General features: G+C 38.4%; 1 protein-coding gene across 1 annotated transcript in view; it reads left to right on the plus strand.

Annotated features, from left to right (window-relative positions):
- The window catches only part of LOC122992791 (contactin-associated protein-like 5), an 81,832-nt gene extending 61,068 nt beyond the window's left edge, over positions 1-20,764 (plus strand). The window contains exons 14-24 of the mRNA XM_044366720.1: positions 1,845-2,001; positions 2,637-2,764; positions 4,432-4,602; positions 5,493-5,711; positions 8,543-8,782; positions 10,198-10,428; positions 13,486-13,619; positions 14,620-14,707; positions 14,890-15,090; positions 16,993-17,067; positions 18,526-20,764. Coding sequence (XP_044222655.1) covers positions 1,845-2,001; positions 2,637-2,764; positions 4,432-4,602; positions 5,493-5,711; positions 8,543-8,782; positions 10,198-10,428; positions 13,486-13,619; positions 14,620-14,707; positions 14,890-15,090; positions 16,993-17,067; positions 18,526-18,719 — 1,838 coding nt within the window. The 3' untranslated portion in view covers positions 18,720-20,764. The remainder of the gene's footprint in view (positions 1-1,844; positions 2,002-2,636; positions 2,765-4,431; positions 4,603-5,492; positions 5,712-8,542; positions 8,783-10,197; positions 10,429-13,485; positions 13,620-14,619; positions 14,708-14,889; positions 15,091-16,992; positions 17,068-18,525) is intronic.
- Positions 20,765-21,305: the final 541 nt, after the last annotated feature.

Consider the following 21,305-nt stretch of genomic DNA (forward strand, 5'->3'; position numbering starts at 1 on the left):
TATTGAGACGTCTTGTAGAGAAGTAAACATTTCAGCAAATACTGGTCAGATCCCTTGACCTGCTGTATCACCACCACCACCAGACCAAAATGTCACAAGAATCCAATAGAAACATTGGCATCAAATAGATTTTAAACATCCATGCTTCCCATAATATGAACTCTTTGTATTTCGGAGTTTCTGAAATTTCTAGCACCATAATCAGTGTTTGGTCCCAGATTTTTTGTATTGTGAGGCATAGACTTTAGTGGCTGCTTACAGGGCTTTACACAACGCCCACCAAAATCTAGCCTCTGTTTTTTTGTTGTTTTTTTAATGGTGCGATTAAAATAAATTTGCTTTCTTGTTTAGAATAAATCCTGCCAATATCAGGCCAAATTGTGGGAGATGGTATGATGACCTCCCCCATCAGTATTGAATGTTGCTTTTTCTTATTGGTGAACCTGTTCGGTGTCTGAATAGTGTTTTAAAACAAGCAGCAGAACAGTAGGGTTGCAGTATCTCTGCAGTGACTCAAGCATAGGGTTAGAGGGTAAAGACAATAAAGAGTGTATTATTTTCAACCTATGTAATGCAAATGTTGACTTTCTAGCTAATTTAGTTCTCGCCCACATGATTTATTGCCCTGTCTGCACTTTGCCATTGCATACACGTAAATTTCGTCTCTCCAATTTCAGTCTAAATAAGGCATTAGACTGTTAGCCATAGGTCATTGCATCCTATTCGGAGGAGATTGCCAGGTGGTGTTGAGCAAACAGAGTGAATTGATGGCACCCCGCATTGTCTCAGCCTCACTCTGTGACTACTAATATGACATGTGAATCCATACATAAAAACTTTGCCTAATGCAGCTGTAATGTATGCTGGGTAGGAAGCATGTGACACTTGATTATGTATAGTGACATGAGGCTTAATGGGCTTTTCCCTGCTCGCTGGTTTCATCTCCAATGCAGGATCACGTTGTGTGACAGATGATTGAAGCTGGACCACTTAACCCCATAGTGGTGGTAATGAATCTCGCCTTTGATGGCTTTGCTGTAGCCCCAGTGACACTCACAGACAGCTTGTCATGAGGTGCTAGCAGAGGATCAAAACAAAAAACTGAGAAAACAACCCATTTAGTGAGAATAAAAAGGGCTCAGCTGATGAGGACATAGGTGGATTTAAGATACTTTTTAACTGTTTTTACTTTCTGTAAGAAAATCTCTAGTGAGAAATTTTTTTTTTTTTCATTCCCAATGTCTTATTTGTTTCTTGTCCTTTAATTGCTTTTTCTATTATTATATATTGTGTGTGTGTATGTGTTTGTGTATATATATGTATGTGAATATCTCCATTTATTATATCTTGTATATATTGTGTATTTTAAAGTGCAAACAAATACACAAATAAGTGCCTGAATTGTTTGTTTTTTGTCTTTCCCAGTGCTTAAATATTTAATCTGTTTAATGAAAAAAAAAAAAAAGATTTTCATTATTTTGTGAGGTTTTGTTTACCTTAATTTCAATTTTACCTGCTAGGTTTTTTGCTAATTATTGTTACATATTCTATAGGCCTCTTGAAACAGCTGCCTCTTACAGATTTCACTTCTGTATCACACTTGCCTATGAATATTTCTTTTTTTTTGTTTGCTGTAATTGTTTATCTGTATTTTCAGGGCACTTCCACATCTATATACACATATACACACATATATATATTGGTATTTTAAGATAAAAGCAACAAAGCTCAACAGTACAGTGCTCTAAATATAACCCATGACTTTGTCCTACATACATGAGCTTTGGCATTCTCAGGCATCAGACAGTGGCAGTGGTCACTGACTGTCTGGTGTATCGTTGCAGATGGCAGCCCGCTGTCCTGGTGGCTGGACCGGGAGGGAGAGAAGCGAAGCTATTGGGGAGGCTTCCTGCCTGGAGTTCAGCAGTGCTCCTGTAGCCTGGAGGAGAACTGCATGGACATGAACTACTTCTGCAACTGTGACGCGGATACAGAAGCATGGTACATTATGTAAACATATACAGGCATTTCAAGTCCAGAAAGAATATTTCTAAAAAAAATTCACAAATCGCATACAGACACCAAAAGCACCTCACAATCTGGAATTTGTGAAGTGTTTTTATTTTGCATCTATCTGCATCTATCTACAGAATATCTACAGAACAGCATTTGTTTCTCGAAAATAAAATAAAAAATAAAAATCATGCTCACGTAATTTCCTGTTTTGGATTGTGTGGTATGATGATCACAGTAGACAATGTCATCTAAATCTTAATATTCCATTGTGTACTTCAAAATTATTAATTATGGCTTATACATAATATTACAATTACGATCCTAATTTCTAAGCGCTGAATGGAGGAACAAAGGCTGTATTATAGTTTTAGTGTATTAAACGCTCTTTGCATTTTGTATGTTAATCCACTCCAAAGCTTCCCTGGATTCAGCTCAGTTTGCATATTTCCAGAGGGAGTTGTCTGCATTGTGATAGATTGCTCCCTTTTTAATGTGTTTACTCTGCGCTCTGTGCTAATGCAGAAGAATGGATGCCTTTATCTGGACCCCCGTAAAGGCATCCAACCCCTGAGGGCTCTGTGTTACTATTTATTTATTTATTTATTTATTGTCTGTCACAGGGCAAATGACACAGGAATCCTCTCCTATAAAGACCACCTACCAGTGAGCCAGATAGTGATTGGAGACACCAACAGAACGGGCTCACAGGCTGTCTACCACGTCGGCCCTCTGCGTTGTTATGGAGACAGTAGGTGATCACCTCAGTGTTGAAGCTACTGTGCCAGATTTGGTTGCAGATGGAGGCCGTTGTGTTGATCAGAGACAAACCATGTTGAAAAGATGTGTTTACCTTGTGCTTATGTGTTTATCCATGAATAGAGAGTTTAACTTCATCTGTTCTGTTACAAGTCTCACTGGCTCTGTGGACTCATGTTGTGCAGCCAGGCAGTGCTGCCAAATGGGGGAAGCTCAGGGGGCTTAGAGCTGGAGAGAGGCCCTGCATGAAAGGGACTGTAGATATTCACTGCTTCATGTCCCAGAGTGAGCTGTGGACAGAGGGTTGCAATTTTTTAGTAGCATATCTGCAGTCAAATGTAGTTCAAACCCCCAGAATATTAAACAGAGGTTTAAAGTTCCCCAAAGAAACCAAATGTGTCAGGCTGAATTATAGAAAAATGTTTATATAATGATGTATACATGTCTAGAATATTTCCAGAAACATCATACCTGTAATGAGAGCTAATTCAATTGTAAATCATTATGAGACATTTACACAATTACGAGACACTGCATAATCTAATCTGGACAATTATAGAATCAATGTATGAACATGTACTGTAAGTGAAGAAAAAATCTATGAGAGCAGATGCAAATAACAAGCATACAACAGCTCTGCCATAAATTTTACATTTACAGAGCTTATACATTTTCAGTTTTTGTTGACATTGTCAGAAAGGTGATAATTCTACTTTATGTTTATTAATGAGACTGTAGTGGGTGGTGGTGGTGTACTGGGGTGCATTATATTGAAAAGTGTTCCTAACTTTTTGCCTCCCTCATGTATGTTAATGGAGTGAACAAAATATTAAGAACACCTCTCAATATAATTTAGTCCAGTAAACCGCCACCACCCACTACCAGCTCAATAATAAACCTAAAGTAGAACTATTACCTTTCTGACAACGTCAACAAAAACTGAAAATGTAGAAGCTTCGTAAATGTGGAATTTATGGATTGCATTAGATTGCACAGGTGTACCTAATGAAGTCGTTGGTGAGTGTGTATATAGATCAGCAGTCACACCTACCCAGGTGTCAACCATGACTCCCAAAGAGCAACTCCCCAGATCCCAGCAACCAAACCAGACAGGAAATCTAGGTGCTGTCACAATATGTGCACCAATTAACAGCTGTAAGACTTAAATTGCTTAAAGGCTGGCACCTGGTGGAAAACAACATACTGTGTGATATACAAACACTGTCCCCACCACAAAAACAACTGCTTTGGTTGTTGGTTCAAATACTTTAAATGATCTTTCTTGACATTTTCCTGACAAAGGACCTCTTGGAAATGCAAATAATAGTTGATTTCTCTCAGTAGCAAAGGAAAAAGCATGACGTTATCATACCACCTCATTAGGGAGGAGGTCTGGATACTTTAACACTAGAGATGTCTCATCTCACACATCAGGTTTCCTACCAGCTGTCTTTGGAAGGACACATGACAGATCAGATGTCATGTTTCACTAACTCTCTCCTCCTCACTTTTCAAATCTCTTCCTCATGTTGTGAGGAGGATGACGGAAAAGTGAGGGAAATATGGAGACAAATAAGATAAATGAGATGCACCTTACTTGGTACATCATCCAGGTATCTTCTTACTTTACTTCCTTCTTTCATTCTCTTTTTCTTTCAGAGTCTGTATGGAATGCAGCCACTTTCTACCAGGAGTCCTCCTACCTCTACTTCCCCACCCCGCAGGCCGAACTCGCCTCTGATATCTCCTTCTACTTCAAGACTAGCGCTCCTTCAGGAGTGTTTCTAGAGAACCTGGGCCTCAAAGACTTCATCAGAGTGGAGCTCAGCTGTGAGTGAATGGTCACAATTACATGAAAAGGACAGCGGAAAAGAGGAGCCAAACATGAGAGCATGTGTAAAAGCTGCCGGTGATATTTTTTGCTTCTCTCAGATGGAAATGCTAGCTGTACTGTAGTTGACAGTTTAATTTCCCAGAGAAGCTAGCTGTCAGACACTGCACAGCATGATGCAATGCTAATGCCAGTCAACGGCAATGTCATGCTGTCAGAGCAGACTTTAAAAGCATTTCCTTACTACCATGTTGAAATCCTTAATGAATACACCACATGGATAAAGTATACATAATTCATCAAATTATCCTGTAGATTTACTGTAAATATATATATCTAATATTCAGAAATGCATGGCGTCCAGGAAGTAAAGAAAATAAAATGCTGCTAAGTGATGTGTTTCATTTGGCTAAATAAGATACATGAGTAAATGAAGGAAGTCACTGGTTTTTAAGACTGTATTAAAGAATTCAGGGACATGAGCTTGTACTTACCAGCATCAAGCATTTACTAATTATTTCTATTCACAAGAGAGGCAGTTCAACCAGCAGTGCATCAGTTTGTTTATGATAGGTGTTGAAAAAGGTGTGACGTTGTTGATTACAGTGTGTTTTTTTTAAAAAAACCTAAGGGAGTAGTTCTCAGGATATTTGAAGCCATCGTCTTTCACTGCAGCATCTGAGACATTGTGAAATATTGACGAGCTGTCAGCTGAGCCCGCCTCATAAATCTATTCAGGTCATCAAGTTTTCCCCAGCAGGATTGTATCACATCGCATCAGAAAGGAAAAGGAAAAACTAGTATCGCATTTAGTCTGACCTGGCTGTCGTGTGTGTGTTTGTCTGTGTATGTGTGTACATGTGTGTACATTCCCCCGCCGGCCTCCCAGCTCCCTCAGTCGTGACTTTCTCTTTTGATGTGGGAAACGGTCCGGCGGTCCTGTCCGTGAAGTCCCACCTCCCTCTGAATGACAGGCAGTGGCACCACGTGAGGGCAGAGCGTAACGTGAAGGAGGCCTCCCTGCAGGTCGACCAGCTCCCCCTCCGCTTCCTGGAGGCTCCAGCTGATGGACACCTCCGCTTACGGCTCAGCAGTCAGCTGTTTGTAGGTAGGCTCACCATCAGACTCAACAGACCTCCACCAGAGACAGGGGTTTATTCAAACAGGCATTACTTGATTTTTTTGGCCACTTGGGGGAAGTAAAACAACCTGTAAACACAATATTGACATATTATCGCCTTTATAAAGTTAAATACTCTCATTTTAGCTCTGTTTTGGGCTTTTGAGGTAAATATGCATCTGTCTAGCTGCTAAATGTTCCACTTTATTCACCCGTCAGTTCACTGTTGGGTGCTGAGAAGGTAGCATACAGTGGATTAATTAGAGCTTTTTCTCTGAACACAGCTGCCTGCTGTGGCTGGAAAATAGGTTGATCAGAGTGGAGAGAGTGAAGAAAAGAAGTTAAATATTCCCTCCAGACATGGTCAAAGACATAAAAATGCTCTACTTTGACCAATAATTTGTGTATGATATCGTCTTTCCACAAAAAAAGTTCAAATACCTCCTTAAAAATCATTCAAATGACATCTACTCCTCCTTTCTCATTGAAAAATACAGAATATATATGTTGTTATTGTTCATTTCAAAAGTTTACCTGAACTGAACAAGATATCTCCTACCTTACTGTTTAGTGGCCAAAATCCACAGTCCTCACACCATGAAAAAATGTGTTATCAGTCTGGATTAGACAAATTTATCTTCCAAAGTTACAGCCTTTTTTTAGTGTGAAATTCCATTTTTGTGATTATGTGGACAGTGTTTCCTGGCTGAGGTGGAGGGATACAACCTGATGGGCGCATGTACGTTTATTGCTGTGACAAAACACCCACAATAAAGATTACCAGGACAAAGATACCCACTTGATTTCACACATGAATCAAATGAGCCTCACATTAGCCTTGGCTCAATGCATTTTTACACAGAATGAGGAGTATGGATATTTTTTTTGTGATCAACTTTTTTTACTGCTTTTTCCCCATGTACTTTGTATGGGTACAGGGCACATAACACAAACAGAATTGTCATACAAAGAATATATATATATTCCATGTGAATCAAAAACTTAGACAGAATGTGCCAACATCTCTGTCCAGAGTTTTTAATATTACCAAAATAACACGACAAACACTGGACTGTGGATTTTGTCTCCTATTTATAACATATAGCCGTGACTCTCACATCGTACTTGGCTTGTGAGCATTGTATTAAGATAGACTTTTAAAAAATCTCAACTTATCCTTTAAGCAATTGTGGAGAACTAATTTATTTTATTGTTTTCTATTATCTCTCTGGTTCAGGAGCATGGCCGTTCTCTTTGTCCTCTCACATTTCTCCAGCAGCCTTTTCCCATCTGACATTTTAATGTGTCTCCTTAATAATACACCAGCCCTCTGGAAGGGACAGAGATACCATTAAAAAGACTGTTTTTTTTTTCTCATGTGCTCCATTTTAGGCCTCAGTTCATGCACTTAATGGATCATTTACTTTAAGAAATAATTAACTAGAGTGAAATGACAAATGAAAGGAATAGTCCTCCGTGAATCTCAGAATAACTTGTCATTAGGTAAAGATTTAATTGTTCCATGAAAAGATCCATTCTCTCAGAACAGACTTAATATGCGTATGTGATTATGTGGAGGCCTTTAGCCCTGACATTTCAAAACTGATTGCTAGTTTAAAACAGTAGATAAGAATAATATGAAATAGAGCTGGGTCAGTAAAAAACTCACATTATAGAAATAATGTCTACAAGACCAAACCGTAAATTAGATGAAACAAAGAAAATACCTTTACATGATTTCATGATTTTGCCTGCATAACCTACTTAACTAAAAAACTACTTTTGACCTAACCCTCAGGTAAAAAAAAGTAAAATAAATAAATAAAACTCTCCATTTATTGATGCAGAATTTGACAGACGATGGATGTGGCTAATTGTGTCACAAAACAGTTGTGATGGATACTGGAATAATATGTGGAATAAGTATGTATTATTATGTAACACAGTAATGTTAATTATTTACTTAAAAGTGCCCACCATCTTTCATATTTCAGTTTACAGTGATAGATACAGCCTGTTCTTTTGATACCAAGAGTTAAATGCCTATTCTGCTGGTTAAACTGAGCCCATATAGGCAGAAAACACATTGACAAAATGTCCTGACAGCTTATATATATATTATATATTTCAGTATTTAGAAATAAAGCAACTTGATGGAAACAAATGCAGTGACTTTTTAGAGGTAAATTTCTATGTGGCTCTTGTCTTTTACAACACGCCAGTTTGCGAGACATCTGACAGCTTAAGCTAGCTAACATGACACATGGAATTTTAGTGGGAAATGGCAGCTAGTAGCAGTGATAATGCAAAGGCAGACTTCACAAAATTAACTTTGGCAGGTAGTGAGAAATAAACTGTGTGTGTCCCAAACCATTGACAGGCAGCACAGATTAAGAGAATGAAAGCCACACTACATGTACTGTATTTATTACAGGAAGCGACATCAGCATGTATGAAATTCCAGCTAGTTGTCATCAGAAATACCAAACACCAGATACTGACAAATACAGACAAAGCTTCATTCATATATAACAATACAAAAAGTATTTATCAGCTGCAGGGGGAAAGAGAAGCTGCACACTTGATTAATTACAGGCACAACAACAACTTGGAAACCCATCTACTAGTCCATTACATTGTATATTCAGTCTAAGTGAGGTTTCACACACTTAAATGCCTACAGAGTTGCATTAGAATTAAGTAAATGCTTGTTGTAAATTCTCATCAGCCTTAAAGGCAACCATGATTATAGAGTCATAATATGCTTCTTGGCACAGCCAGTGAGTGTTAGATGTGACTAATGACCGTCCTTGTCCTAGGGGGAACAGCGTCCCAGCAGAAAGGCTTCCTGGGCTGCATCAGGAGTTTGACGGTCAACAGCGTGAGCTTTGACCTGGAGGAGAGGGCCAAGATGACGCCGGGGGTGAGCTCCGGTTGTCCCGGCTACTGCAGCGGCTCCAGCAGCCTCTGCCACAACAGGGGGAGGTGTATCGAGAAGAGCAACGGCTACGTCTGTGACTGTTCCCAGTCTGCCTACGGGGGAACCACCTGTAACCAAGGTGAGTGCTGGTCAAACTGTGTTTAGCAAGAGCTTCACAATTTATGTAAATTATTCAAATAGATCCATATTGATTATATTATAAAGAAATAATCAATCATTATGGTAGCTATTCCATTACTGCTCCCCAATAAAAATAAAAGTAATGCAAGAGGCAAAACATTTTTGTCCTGACTCCAAGAACGTTTAAGATGCATTACACCTAATTATTTCCTGCAATATGGAGCACAGAGCAAAGCACAGACAGACTGAAACCTATAGATGGAAAAGCAGCAGGCTGAGCAAGCCTCCATATAGAAGCAGTTGAGAAAAATTGTTTGAAGCCTCATTGTGAGATTAAAACTTGGCCTGCAAATGCAGCTAATCTGTTAACACTTTTATATTTACACTGCTTCCTCTGGCTCAGTGTGTTAAAAATGAAGGTATCACCAATGCCTGGATACAGCTAATCTGACTGTGACTGTGGACTGTGTTATTGCAGCAACGTGAAACAGGAAAGGTTTTGTAATGGTGTCTTGGGATGTAGGGATATTAACATCCCATCTTAAAGAACAATGTATTCAATTGAAAAGTTTTTAAAAACGGTTTTCACTCAACAAAACTCAGAGGAGGGACTGATTTAAATTCTCAGCACCCATTGAGGCAACAGTGGTCTAACTGACATTGATCAAAACTTGAATCCCTGTGATAATGTGGCAACCGATATAACATTGCCAATTAACATTAAGTCCTTAGAGATGCCTCTCCCATTAGTCAGTGTCTTTGTTGTCATTGATTTTTTTTTTCTTTGTGATGAAGTTTAATATGTGTTCGCCTCATAATTGTAATGTGTGTGGATGAAAAACGCATTCAGTTTGCCAGTTGTGTTTCGACTATACGCTTTAATTTCATACCCCTCCGCCAAGCTTATGGGTTATAGAGTGAAAGCAAGGGAAGGGATGAGTTTATCCTCAGGACAGCACTTCTACCCAGGCTTGATACACCCAGTGCCTGGGAGGAGGGACTGCCTCAAAGGCTAATATAATGGAACAAAAGTCTCCTGTGTATAGAAAATAATAACAACATATTACATTAAATATTGTAGGTAAACAGTGAATCCACCTGTTGAGAGATTGATTGTGTAGCTGCATATACTTATTACTACACCTCTAAATAGACATTGCTTATAGCCAGATTACCATTAACCACAGTGTTTTCATTCAGTGTTAATTTCAAAAATATTGATTGGCCTTTCCTTTAGTTAAACTAAATTTTTGACCCCACTACTGATAAGATTGTGTGGATTGTTCCATCGAACACTCTCATGTAATGAGGTGCCATTCAGCAATGCAGTCTCTAGAGGCTGTGAGCTGCGCTTTAGTCTTTTAATGTTACCACTGCACTGAAACCCATTGTTCTGTGTACCTGTGTGTGCAGAGGTATCGGTGTCCTTCGACAGAGAGTCCTCAGTGACCTACACCTTCCAGGAGCCTTTCTCAGTGATGCAGAACAGAAGCTCACAGGCCTCCAGTGTCTCTGTAGAAAGCAGCAGCAGCAGAGCCAGAGAGGACATGGCCTTCAGCTTCATCACCTCCCAGAGCCCAGCCATGCTGCTGACTGTCAGCACCTTCAGCCAGCAGTACATCACTGTCATCCTGGCCAGGAACGGTACATACATTTGATTGCGCATACAGATAGAAGATATGAAAGGAAAAATACTTCATAAATCCTGCTACACAGTAATAACTTATGACAGTGATTTATATAGTTAAGTAATTCTCCTTCTTTTAATGAGATCTCTAACCTTCATCTCCGACATGTGGAGAAAACAATAACTTACACAGCCAGCAAGATAAATGCAACAACTAGAATGTCAGAAAATGTGTTTCCCTCCAAGCAATACTGCTAAACAGTTAAGTTATAAACTGGTTGTGTTACACCTTTTATATTCTGTTGTCATATGAAACATCTGATCTGCATCTTAGTGTAGGAATTGTGCAGTTTTTTGTCCATGAACTTTTGGAAATGTGTTGCCCTGTGGTCTTCATTCCTCAGTTAAAAAGGCAGTGATTTGAGTCAACATAATGTAAGGTTTTTTTCAGGCAAATGAGATGGAATCAAAGCGTTTTCCAGCTGAGTGACTTGGTGACCAAAAACTATTTGTAATGTTTTTCTTACTCGTGTTAGAAGTTTAAATGCTTAGTCATTTTTAGTTTTTGTAACCCACTGGTCTCAGTCTTGTTAAAAACCAGATAAATGTCACTCTCACATCTGTAGTTCACTTGGTTTGAACTTTGGCCGTTAAGTTTTTTTTGTCTCTGATTTCAATCTGGGTCCTTTAATATTGGGTATCTGCCAATACAGAGTCCAATCTGATACTCATATTTACTTAAATGTTGATTAAATATGTATCTGACACATTGAAATAACAGCTGTAGACTACTTAATCACCTCCTAAATCCTATTTTTTATGAGCTACTTGATCCAAATACTGAACGTCCTGATTCAAAAATATTAACTTTATAAACTTAAATTATTGTACATTGGTGTTACAGAGTGGAGGTTCTTCCCTCACAAACTATCTTTGACACATACAGACACCAGTTTACAGAGAGCACGCAAACAAGTTACTCACCAAATTAATTAGAGACAGCTTATATGACAAACTGCCTGCGATGTTTGTGATTTTGTTACTCTGTGTAATGTTACTCTACACTGCTTTGCTGCTTAGTTGTTGAAGCAACAACGACTGACAGGTTATTCATTCTTTGGAGAGTTTTGGTAACTATCATCCTGCATCATCAGTCTCGAAATCTACACAAAGTTATGCCCTGTTTCTTCACAAGCAACTGGATCTCATCTGTCATAAATATTAAATGGGGCATGGAGTTTGGATTAGGACACAAGCACAATTCACCTCTGTTTTAACCGCTTTTCAATTCCTTTATCAGGGAAGGTCCTTGCACTCACATGCTGACCCAATTATGTGTTACCATGGTTACCAAACGATCTCGTATTATAATTAACACCTAGCACCCCAAAAACTCTAAATCAAACATTCAAGTTATTATTTTATATTTATTTTTAAAGCATGTGTATCTTACTGGTGACAGCCAGCATGGAAATAATACCAACATCTTCCACACAAACTATGATGATAATGAGTTAACCTCTGCAGTTCTGCTCCCTCTCTGCATCTTTGAAAAGCCTCATTATTTATTATACTTGTAAGCCTTTAGACAGCATAACAAGTATGAAATAACATCAAATAACCATAAGCCAGTTCAGTCTATATACAAACAGTCCTAATTGAAAAATAATGAAAAAAGTTAAACATATCAATAAAAAATAAGACCCAACTGCTCATATTTTTAAACACTTGAACAAAACTGTTTTCAGTTACATTTCTTAAATTTTCCATGCCATATAGGATGACATACACCTACTGATATACACCTACTCTGTTTTAGTATTGTTTGAAGCAGGGGACTCTCAATGAGACCCCCGATTATAAGAGGGTATATGTCCTGCTGTCAGTGCAGTGTCTTTGTGTATTCAGCCTCTGGCACATGAAAGGCTTCAAATCCTTAAGCTGACGGTCTTAAAGCTGTATCCAAACTTTAGCGCAGTGCATGAATCAGTGCACTAAAATACTCCTTTGTGTTAAATCAGAATGTTTGTCAGGTTTCTGTAAACACTGAAAGGCAAAGATTACTTCATCCATTGACTTTCATCTATAGAGGCACATGAAACAAAACACAAGGCCCTTCACCTACTGACCGGGAATTATAATATTAACGCAGCTCCACTTGACAGTGAATATCATCCTGACTCTTTGATCTGGCAGCGAGTGTGTGTGAGAGCAGCTTATTCAGTGTGGGAGTGAAGAGCTTTGCTATAAATATTTTCATTTCTCAATAAAGGCAAGTAAGTAAGAACATTTCATTTATAAAGCGCCTTTTGAAATAAGAGTTACAACGTGCTGTACAATAAAAACATTAAGGAAATAAGAATGGAAAGTTAAAAACAGAAATACGGTCAATAACAATGTAAAGACATTAAAACTACACAGAAGCCAAACACACATCACAAAACAAAGTGCTTATGAAACAAGTGAGTTTTTAACAGCTTGGTGAAACTATCCACTGACTCTGCGTTTTTATAAGTAAGGGAAAACGGTTCCAGAGAGTGGACACCTGCAAACACCTGCAAAAGCTCGGTCACCCTTAGTTTTTATCCTAGATTTCAGGACAGCCAGAAGGCCTTCATTAGAAGACCTGAGAGATCTCAGTGACTCACTGTGGCCAAGGAACAATAATTCAGTAAAGTGGGGCCAGTCCATGTACTGCTTTAAAGGTGATTAAGAGAATTTTAAAATCAATTCTGTAGTCAGTGGGTAACCAGTGAAGAATGGCCAACACTGGTGAAGACAAGAAATGGAGAAATTAAGATATAGCGGTCTATTTATAAGATAAAGGCCACATTGTGTGAGTAAAGGTGTATTCTCTTCTCCTATTAGGGATAAAAATGAAATGTACACATATTTACAATAAAAAATAGAATATGTTTAATATAAAATGCAGCTTTCATGTCAGTGGATTTCTTTCTTTTAAACTTGCATTGAGCACAATAGTGATTCAACCATCCTAAAGTGTTCATATGGGGATTAACACTGACGTCTGTTTGGAGAAGAGTGCTACATGTCTTTTCATGTTTTGTGTCCAGGGAGTCTGCAGATCTGGTATCACCTTCAGACAGACAGGAGTCCTGACGTGTTCAGCCCCACCGTCAGCAACCTGGCCGACGGACGACTCCATCAAGTTAGAATCCATCGAGTGGGAAAAAACCTTTATGTGCAGGTGAGGAGTCGATAAATTACGTTCTCCATGCGTATATGAAGTGGGTGGACCCTGTCTCAAATTATGTTTGAAACTCAATTCAATTCAATGTGGAGTTCATGGGTACCACTTTAAGTCACCCTTTTACCTATATATAAAGGGTTTATAAGCATTAATTAATGGCTTTATTAATGTTAATTAATTCATTATTAATATTCATAAGTCAAATGCTTTATAAGCCATTAATAATAACTTTTGGGTCGCCAGGTTGTGGAAAATCCTCCAGCATGAAACTTGTTGATGAAAATGGTTTAACTACTTACCTTCAAGGAAAGGGCTACGTGCTGCATGCAGCTTCATATAAACATCTTACTAACTTTAACAACTGTAGACTTGATGGATTACTATAAGATTATGATGATTAATGATTAATGATGTATTAATATTTATAATTGCAGGCAACTGACTCACTACAAATTGTGAAACTGGAGACCCTTTGTTAATGACATAATGACATTAATAAAGGATCCCATCTGTCTCACTTTCTAATGAGACACAAAGTCTGCAGATGTAAATTTTAATAAGTAATGAAACACACAGATTTGCCAACTCTGCATAAACCTTTCTGGTGACACTATGAGGGCATGTCCCTACCGTCCACACCCAAATCTACACCTAATTACAGTACAACAAAGAAGTCCAACAAATATTGCACAACTAGAAATGAATCTCCGACCAGCTATGCAAACAATTTTTGTCATACATTTTCTGAATCGATAGGGTTAAAAATCAATAGTGTTTTATTGCAAATTATCAAGTTCAGTGATGCATCTAAGTCAGCATGTTAGTGCAGAAGTAAAAGCTCTAAATCACTTCAAAGCTAACTGTGGTCAGTTTTGCATGAAGCTGTCAAGAGCACAATTCTCGATCTATAACGTATTGAAATGTGCTGCTGATGCTGTCACCTCGGTTTGGATTTCTTGTAAACAACTTGTTATTTGATTTCTCTGTACTCAACAAGATGGACCAGGACATCCACAGAAAGTACACGCTATCATCTGATGCAGAGCTGATCTTAATCAGAACCTTGACACTGGGCAAAGTCATCAGTAAGTCCTCCCATTTCGTTCAGTAGATTGCTCAAAAACCCGCGCATGTCACCCCCCTACTGTGATGCTTCTGTTCTGTATCCATACATTATGTCCTGCTGTAAATTGCTGTAATTAAAAAGATCAAACATGTCATTATCCGTATCAACAGATATTTTTATCTGTCTGCTGTGTCTCTATAGGAGAGGAGAACTTCAGTGAGGAAGTGATGCAAGCAGCTTCAAAAGGTTTCATCGGCTGCCTCTCCTCGGTCCAGTTCAACCATGTTGCACTGCTGAAAGCGGCGCTGACAAACCGAGGGAGCTCATTGGTCACCATCCGTGGTCCATTGGTCCAATCAAATTGTGGAGCTCTGGTAGATTCCTCCTCACACACTCTGCAAGGTAACTTACTCACACACTTTGCTCTTAAACCCACCCACACACTGACACTAAACAGTTATTTCCATGTTCAGCTAAATGCTAAGCAACAAGCGCTGGGAATCACACAAGCTGCCAAGTGTTTGATACACAAACCTTTGAATGTTTGTATTTTAATCCCCAGACTAGTAAGAGGGACAAGCCATCTTGGATTTTACCATGTTCATTTTCATGCCTGTCTTAGTTTTAGTCCAATTTTAGTCATTTCATGTCATTTAAGCATTTTGAGCTTACAGCTGTCACCATCTTAAGTGTGTATAGTTACTATAGTTACAGGTGTTTTTGTCTGTCATGGGGTTAGTGGAAAAGGAACTTGTTTACTTGTTCACACACAGTGTCCATGTCACAGTGCCTGTGTCATGATACTGCATCTCCTCAGTAAATCCAGTTGTCCAGACGTTGCTCACCTACAGTAATATCACAGCAGCTGCCTGTGCTCTCCACTGCAGAGCAGCTGATCATTTAGAAGCTAAAATGCAGTTTATTGTCTGGGTTTATCTTGAGAGGAGAAGCTAAAACGTCAGAGAACTTAGCAATATTTCAGTAAGGCAAGGCAAGTTTATTTATAATACACATTTCAGCAACAAGGCTGTTGACACTTCTTGTCTAATTCTCAGTGGACTGTAGATAAATTTAGTCCATAAATCTGTTTGTTCTAAGAACCAGTAACATCTAGATAACATTACTGACAGAGACAGTCCATTCTTCTGTGTTTTCACATTATCATTTAGTTTTTATTTGCTGCAGTATATTTCAAATAGTTCTTTTTTTCAAAGGTTGCTTTATATTCAGTTTTTGTCTTGTTTTTATCGTGAAAAAAAGGTCATCAACAAATTTAATGTAACTGGATGTTACCATTAGTAGCTGCAAGGACATTTTGAATTTCTGACCTCAGGTGTGGTTTTCAAAATTGCCACCAAGACTACTGCAACAACTGACTTTTGAGAACCTTAATTCTTGTGGAAAACTTTGTACTTCAACAAAAAAGTTGGAGAATTTTTCCACCAAAATTAGAACAGAGTTTTCTTGGAACCAGCATCTAGTCTAGTGGTTATTAGATTAACTGCAGATAATGTTTCTCCATGTCAGGATCTTTAAAGAAGAAATTGTCCAATTATTTTGGAAAAGGGTGTACTACTGACACATTAACATCTGATTCTCTAAATTAAATCTGCTCTTGAGCAGGATATCTATATACAGCATGAGTTACCATGGAGAACTACTGTACCATAGTATTGGAAAACCTGAGTTAAACTTAAAAACAGCTGCTAACCCACTAACTTCCCTCTGTGATGCAGACTCCCGGGCGGTCTGAAAATGAGAACCAATTAATTCAAAGCAAGACAACCAGTCTAATTGGCTGTCTACTTAAACTGTTAAAGTTTTCAAAAGCAAATAGAAACTTGTGAATTTAGCTATTTTAAGTCTAAAGCAGATGCTTGTCAGCTACTTTTTACAGTCATATGTCTGACAGAACAGATGCATTTCTGTTTTTACCAGTAGGGTTTTCAACACCTGTCCTGTATATTTAAAAAAAAAAAATTTTCCAGTTATGCATCGAAGAGCATGATTATGTATTTTTGTGTGAACAGATGCACATGTGTTGGAGCAGACTATCTCTAGTGGGGATGGAAACTTAACTTGATGATAAAAGTAATTTAAAAAGAAATACACATAACTGTTTTATTTCCCTTTATTTATTTGTTTACCAATACCATTTAGGTATTTTTAAATCTTCCATAGGGAAAGATCACATTTTAATGCCAGGTGTAACTGGGGTATTAATGTCGTACACATGTCTCCTGTATGAAAGAGATTCATAAATGTGTTTCTCTCTGCATTTATCTCTTGCTTCTGCTTCTCCAGATCAAGGTGCAACACCAAATAAAGAGAATGAGCCTCGTGGCCATGGTACACAAAAGGATATGGCTGTAATAGCAGGTCTGTTTTTCTCTCTTCAGTGCTGGTTTATTTCTCCTTGGTTAATTGAAAATGAGTAATCAGTGTGTGAAAAACACATCTTTGTTGTTCTGGTGCTGAGTCCAGATATCCTACAGTGATTTCTGAATCCCAAGGACACACAATATTGCAAAGGCTCCCTTTCAAAATTTTCTATAAGATATGAAATAATTATTGTATTTTATTACGTATGTATGGCGTGGAGATATACACTGATCCTGTGGTTGTGGTCACAGTCATGACACACACCTAAGTCAGTTTGAAACCCCTGTACTTGATAAGGTACCAATTTGGGCGAGGGAAATTAAAGGTAGCATTTTGTTATGAGTCCTTGGGAAGCAGAAATTGAAAATGAGTGCCAGCTGTTTATTTGTCATTCTTTCATTTGCCTGTCTTGATTCATTTTTCTGGTCTCTTGATACCTCTGTCTCCTCTGTCAAGCACGTTTCCATCACTACCACTTACACAGTTATGTTTGGAAATAAATTTAAGGTGGGGATGATAACGATAAAGGATGTCTGAGTGCTCCCTGAACAAGAAAACCTGTGTCTGCATTTTACTTAAAGATCATCAGAGATTATACATATAGTATGCCATTCTACCCAAGGAGAATAATTAGTTTTTGAAATTAAATTGTGTTGGTGTTGACAATAGGAATGTCCTAACCAGATTTGCAAGATCAGTATTATAGAGACAGTTTGATGACATTTTTTGAGTCCTAAAATCATATTTTCAGTGGGTTAAGATTATTTCACAACTTCATTACAAATTTCTTGTTTCAAGAATTGCTGAGCATGACTTTTGACACTGGAGTGCACTAACCTGCCTTCACCTGTATTGTTAAAACCCTCACTTCTTAAAAAAATATAACAAGAACTAATTCAGATTTTTAAAATGATGATTATTATTATTACTATTGTTGTTATTGTTGTTGTTGTTGTTATTGTTATTATACAAATGGCAATTTAATTTTTGCATCCTTTTTTACACCAAACATTACATAACAATTATAGGTTTATTGTAGTCATCTTAAATAGAAAATAAATACTGTAATGCTGGTAATCATAAAACAGTAAAGGAGGCTGCAATGACATTGTTGGCATTAAAATGTAAACCACAATTTACAGAAACTCAGTACATTATTGGTGAAATGACTACCAGTTATGCTTCTCAGTTGGCTATTATTGCCAAAGTAACAACAATGTATTTGCAAGCACATGTTGACACTGATTTAATGATCTCTACATTCAATAAAAAGCATCTACACACTGTGCTGATCTGAGGCTGCAGTATGCTGAGCATGTGATATAACGTTTTGCACTTCTAAGTACAGAATATTGACTTTTTACTGTAATACTGCGACAGATTATGGAGACAGCCCTGGTTGACATTGTCCACTGGCACCTACAGTACTAATACATCTTCCCTGCTGTTCCTCAGGAGTGGTCACAGCAGTGGTCTTCATCGCTGTGTGTGCTCTGGCTGTGATGACCCGCCTCCTCTACCAGCGGCGGCAGGCCCAGAGGAACAACAGTATCAAGGAGGAGCACAGACACAGCATGTACACAGACTACAGGACAGAGCTGCACCTCCACAACTCAGTCAGGGACAACATGAAGGAGTACTACATCTGATCACAGTGTACTCTATGGGCCTAAGCCACAAACTTACCTCTCTCGTATAAAAGGACTAACAGGTGGATGTGCTGCTGCAGCGTTCCTTACAACAAACATGTCTTGTGCCCTGGAAGTCTCCCAGGAACACTCAAAAAGCCTGTAGCTGGTAGTCCACTTTCTTAATGCTCCACTGCAAGCAAGTGGCTGAGTCTTTACAGCTGTTTGTGTATGTGATGTTGGTGAAACTGTCAGAATCAAGCTGCTGTGGTTTCTGTCGCTGCAAAATGTATAAAGCAAAAGATGAATGTTAGCCGGGAGTGGACTGAGGGACACCATAAGTGCAGTGAGCAAAAGCTGCTGCCCATCCTGAATGCGCACAACTTAAAACATTTTGTTTGAAACCTTCAAAATGCTGAATATTCCCACATTTCAGTGGGACACACTAAATTGTACTTGCAAGTCAGGAAAAGTAGGCCAGGTCTGTAAGATATGCGTACATTCGCTGCTGTCTTTGTTTTTTCAGTGGTGGTGAATGTTGTAGAAGAAGAAAAGGGGCCAATACTGCCTATACTGTATGAGTGCCTAATTCAAATACAAGTTTTTATTTTAACATTTTAGAATTTATCGGTGCGATTTGCACAAAGGCACTCACATTTACATAGAGAGGAGCTTATTCAGTCATTCAGTTCTTATTGTCATTCAGTTCTGCAACCCTCACTACACAGAATCAAAGGACATTTAAATTTCTCTCAGTAACACAACTCTCAGTAATGTTTCTTTCATTGAGCTGTTTTCCACTGCGTTGTTTGAAGAAAGCGTGAAAATTTACAAGCCTAAATAACCTACTAAATCTGGGAAGCTCTTATCTTTTGCTGACCTTGTACGTACCAGAACGGTACCTCTCAACACTTATGAATATTTCAAGTTTTCAAGTCCCTCAGTAAGGGTTGTGCACCATTCAGGCCACATATATTCAGTTGAAGGCAGGATAAGAATGACTTATGAAATTGTGTTTTGCCTTTAATAAATGTGTTCATTCTCCTTGTGTATTATTTCTCCAGTACATAAAAACAAATCCAGAAACACTTGTGTATATTGTATCATGAGAGCAGAAATAAGAAATTAATAAAGAGGATTATAGTATTTAAATAAATATGCATAATTATTTACACAAACGCACACAACAAGGGGTCTAATTATCTGCAGTTGTATCCTCAGGCTAACAAGAACTGCATTTACAGCGTGATGCTGGTATATGAACAAATCTGGTGAGCCACAAGACACTACCTTGTTTGTTTTTTGGCATACAGGTAGCAGTTAAGTATGTACAGGAAGTGTTGAGGGCAGCATGTGAGCTTGCAGCATGTGAGTTGCATCGAGCATTTGAGTCTGTATTAGTATGGAACAATCTTAGCACCAAGCGCATCAAAGTTTGTTGTTTGTTTTTACCCAAACTTCAAATTTGCTTGTCAGGCTCAGCTCTACATTGTCAGATTTAGCTCATTACCCATTGGCCTCAGCTACTCAGCTCAGCTGTGCTTGTAACATAAGGTTTACACCCCAAGAAAAAATGTTGGTGATGGACAAATCCCATTTTTGAAATGCTAGTAGAGCTGAATGAAAAGTCAGCAGATCACCAAAGTCGTCATTATTCATCCTCTGGGAATGTCTCCTCTAAATTGATGAAATCCATCCAACAGTTGTGGAGATATTTCACTATGATTCAAAGTGTTGGACTCATGAACTGATGGACTGATGGACTGATGAACGGACAAACGGATGGATAAACAACACTATCGTTCCTAGAGCCCCATCCCTACCGGGGCTAAACATTGTGTGACTGAAAGTGACAGTGGCATGGTCAAAAGATAGGTGCTTGACCCTTTGAACCCTATCTGTGCATGTCCTTGTTTTCTAAGTACATCTCCAGATGTTATAGTGTGCTGATCTCCAGTATCAGTGAATGAACACATGCCTCTCAGAGTGTTTTGGTTATATTGCAATGAGTAATATCACGTGGTTACTTCTTAATGATTTGTATAGTTGCAGTTTTATTAAGGATATATTGTATAGATGTAAATTTTAATAATAAAAGTGAATATATTGTTAATCCTCTGTTGTAAAATGGCTTAACTTGACAACCTTTAACCATGAAGGCCTTGTTTTTGACATGTGTAATGGTCTGTAACAGCCCAGCAGTCATTTAAATCAAAAAGCCCAACATTGTTCATGATATTCATGGGTAGGAAGCCAGTGAGGAATCACATTATTGTCGCTGCACTAGTCACTTCTACTGGTTGACAGATCGCATGCACAGAGGGGGGTAGGATCAGAAGGGGAATAGCATGAACCTGCCATGTTGTGTCATCCCAGTGAAGGTGCTTGCTAGCAGATGAAAAGAAGATTTGTCGCTTGGAGCGTTTGTTAAAAGTGGTCAGTAATTCACCAGCTCCAGTTACAAAGGTTCTATGTTTGTAACAATGACCCTGCTTTGAAGACAGCACTTTTCACAACGTTATTGTACATTATGAAGCGGTTATTTTTCAAAAAGGTTAGGTCTGCATTAAAATGGGCATCAATTGTGCAAATATTGGTGAGTCAGAG

This window comes from Thunnus albacares, chromosome 11, assembly GCF_914725855.1.
Source record: "Thunnus albacares chromosome 11, fThuAlb1.1, whole genome shotgun sequence".
Classification (NCBI taxonomy): domain Eukaryota; kingdom Metazoa; phylum Chordata; class Actinopteri; order Scombriformes; family Scombridae; genus Thunnus; species Thunnus albacares.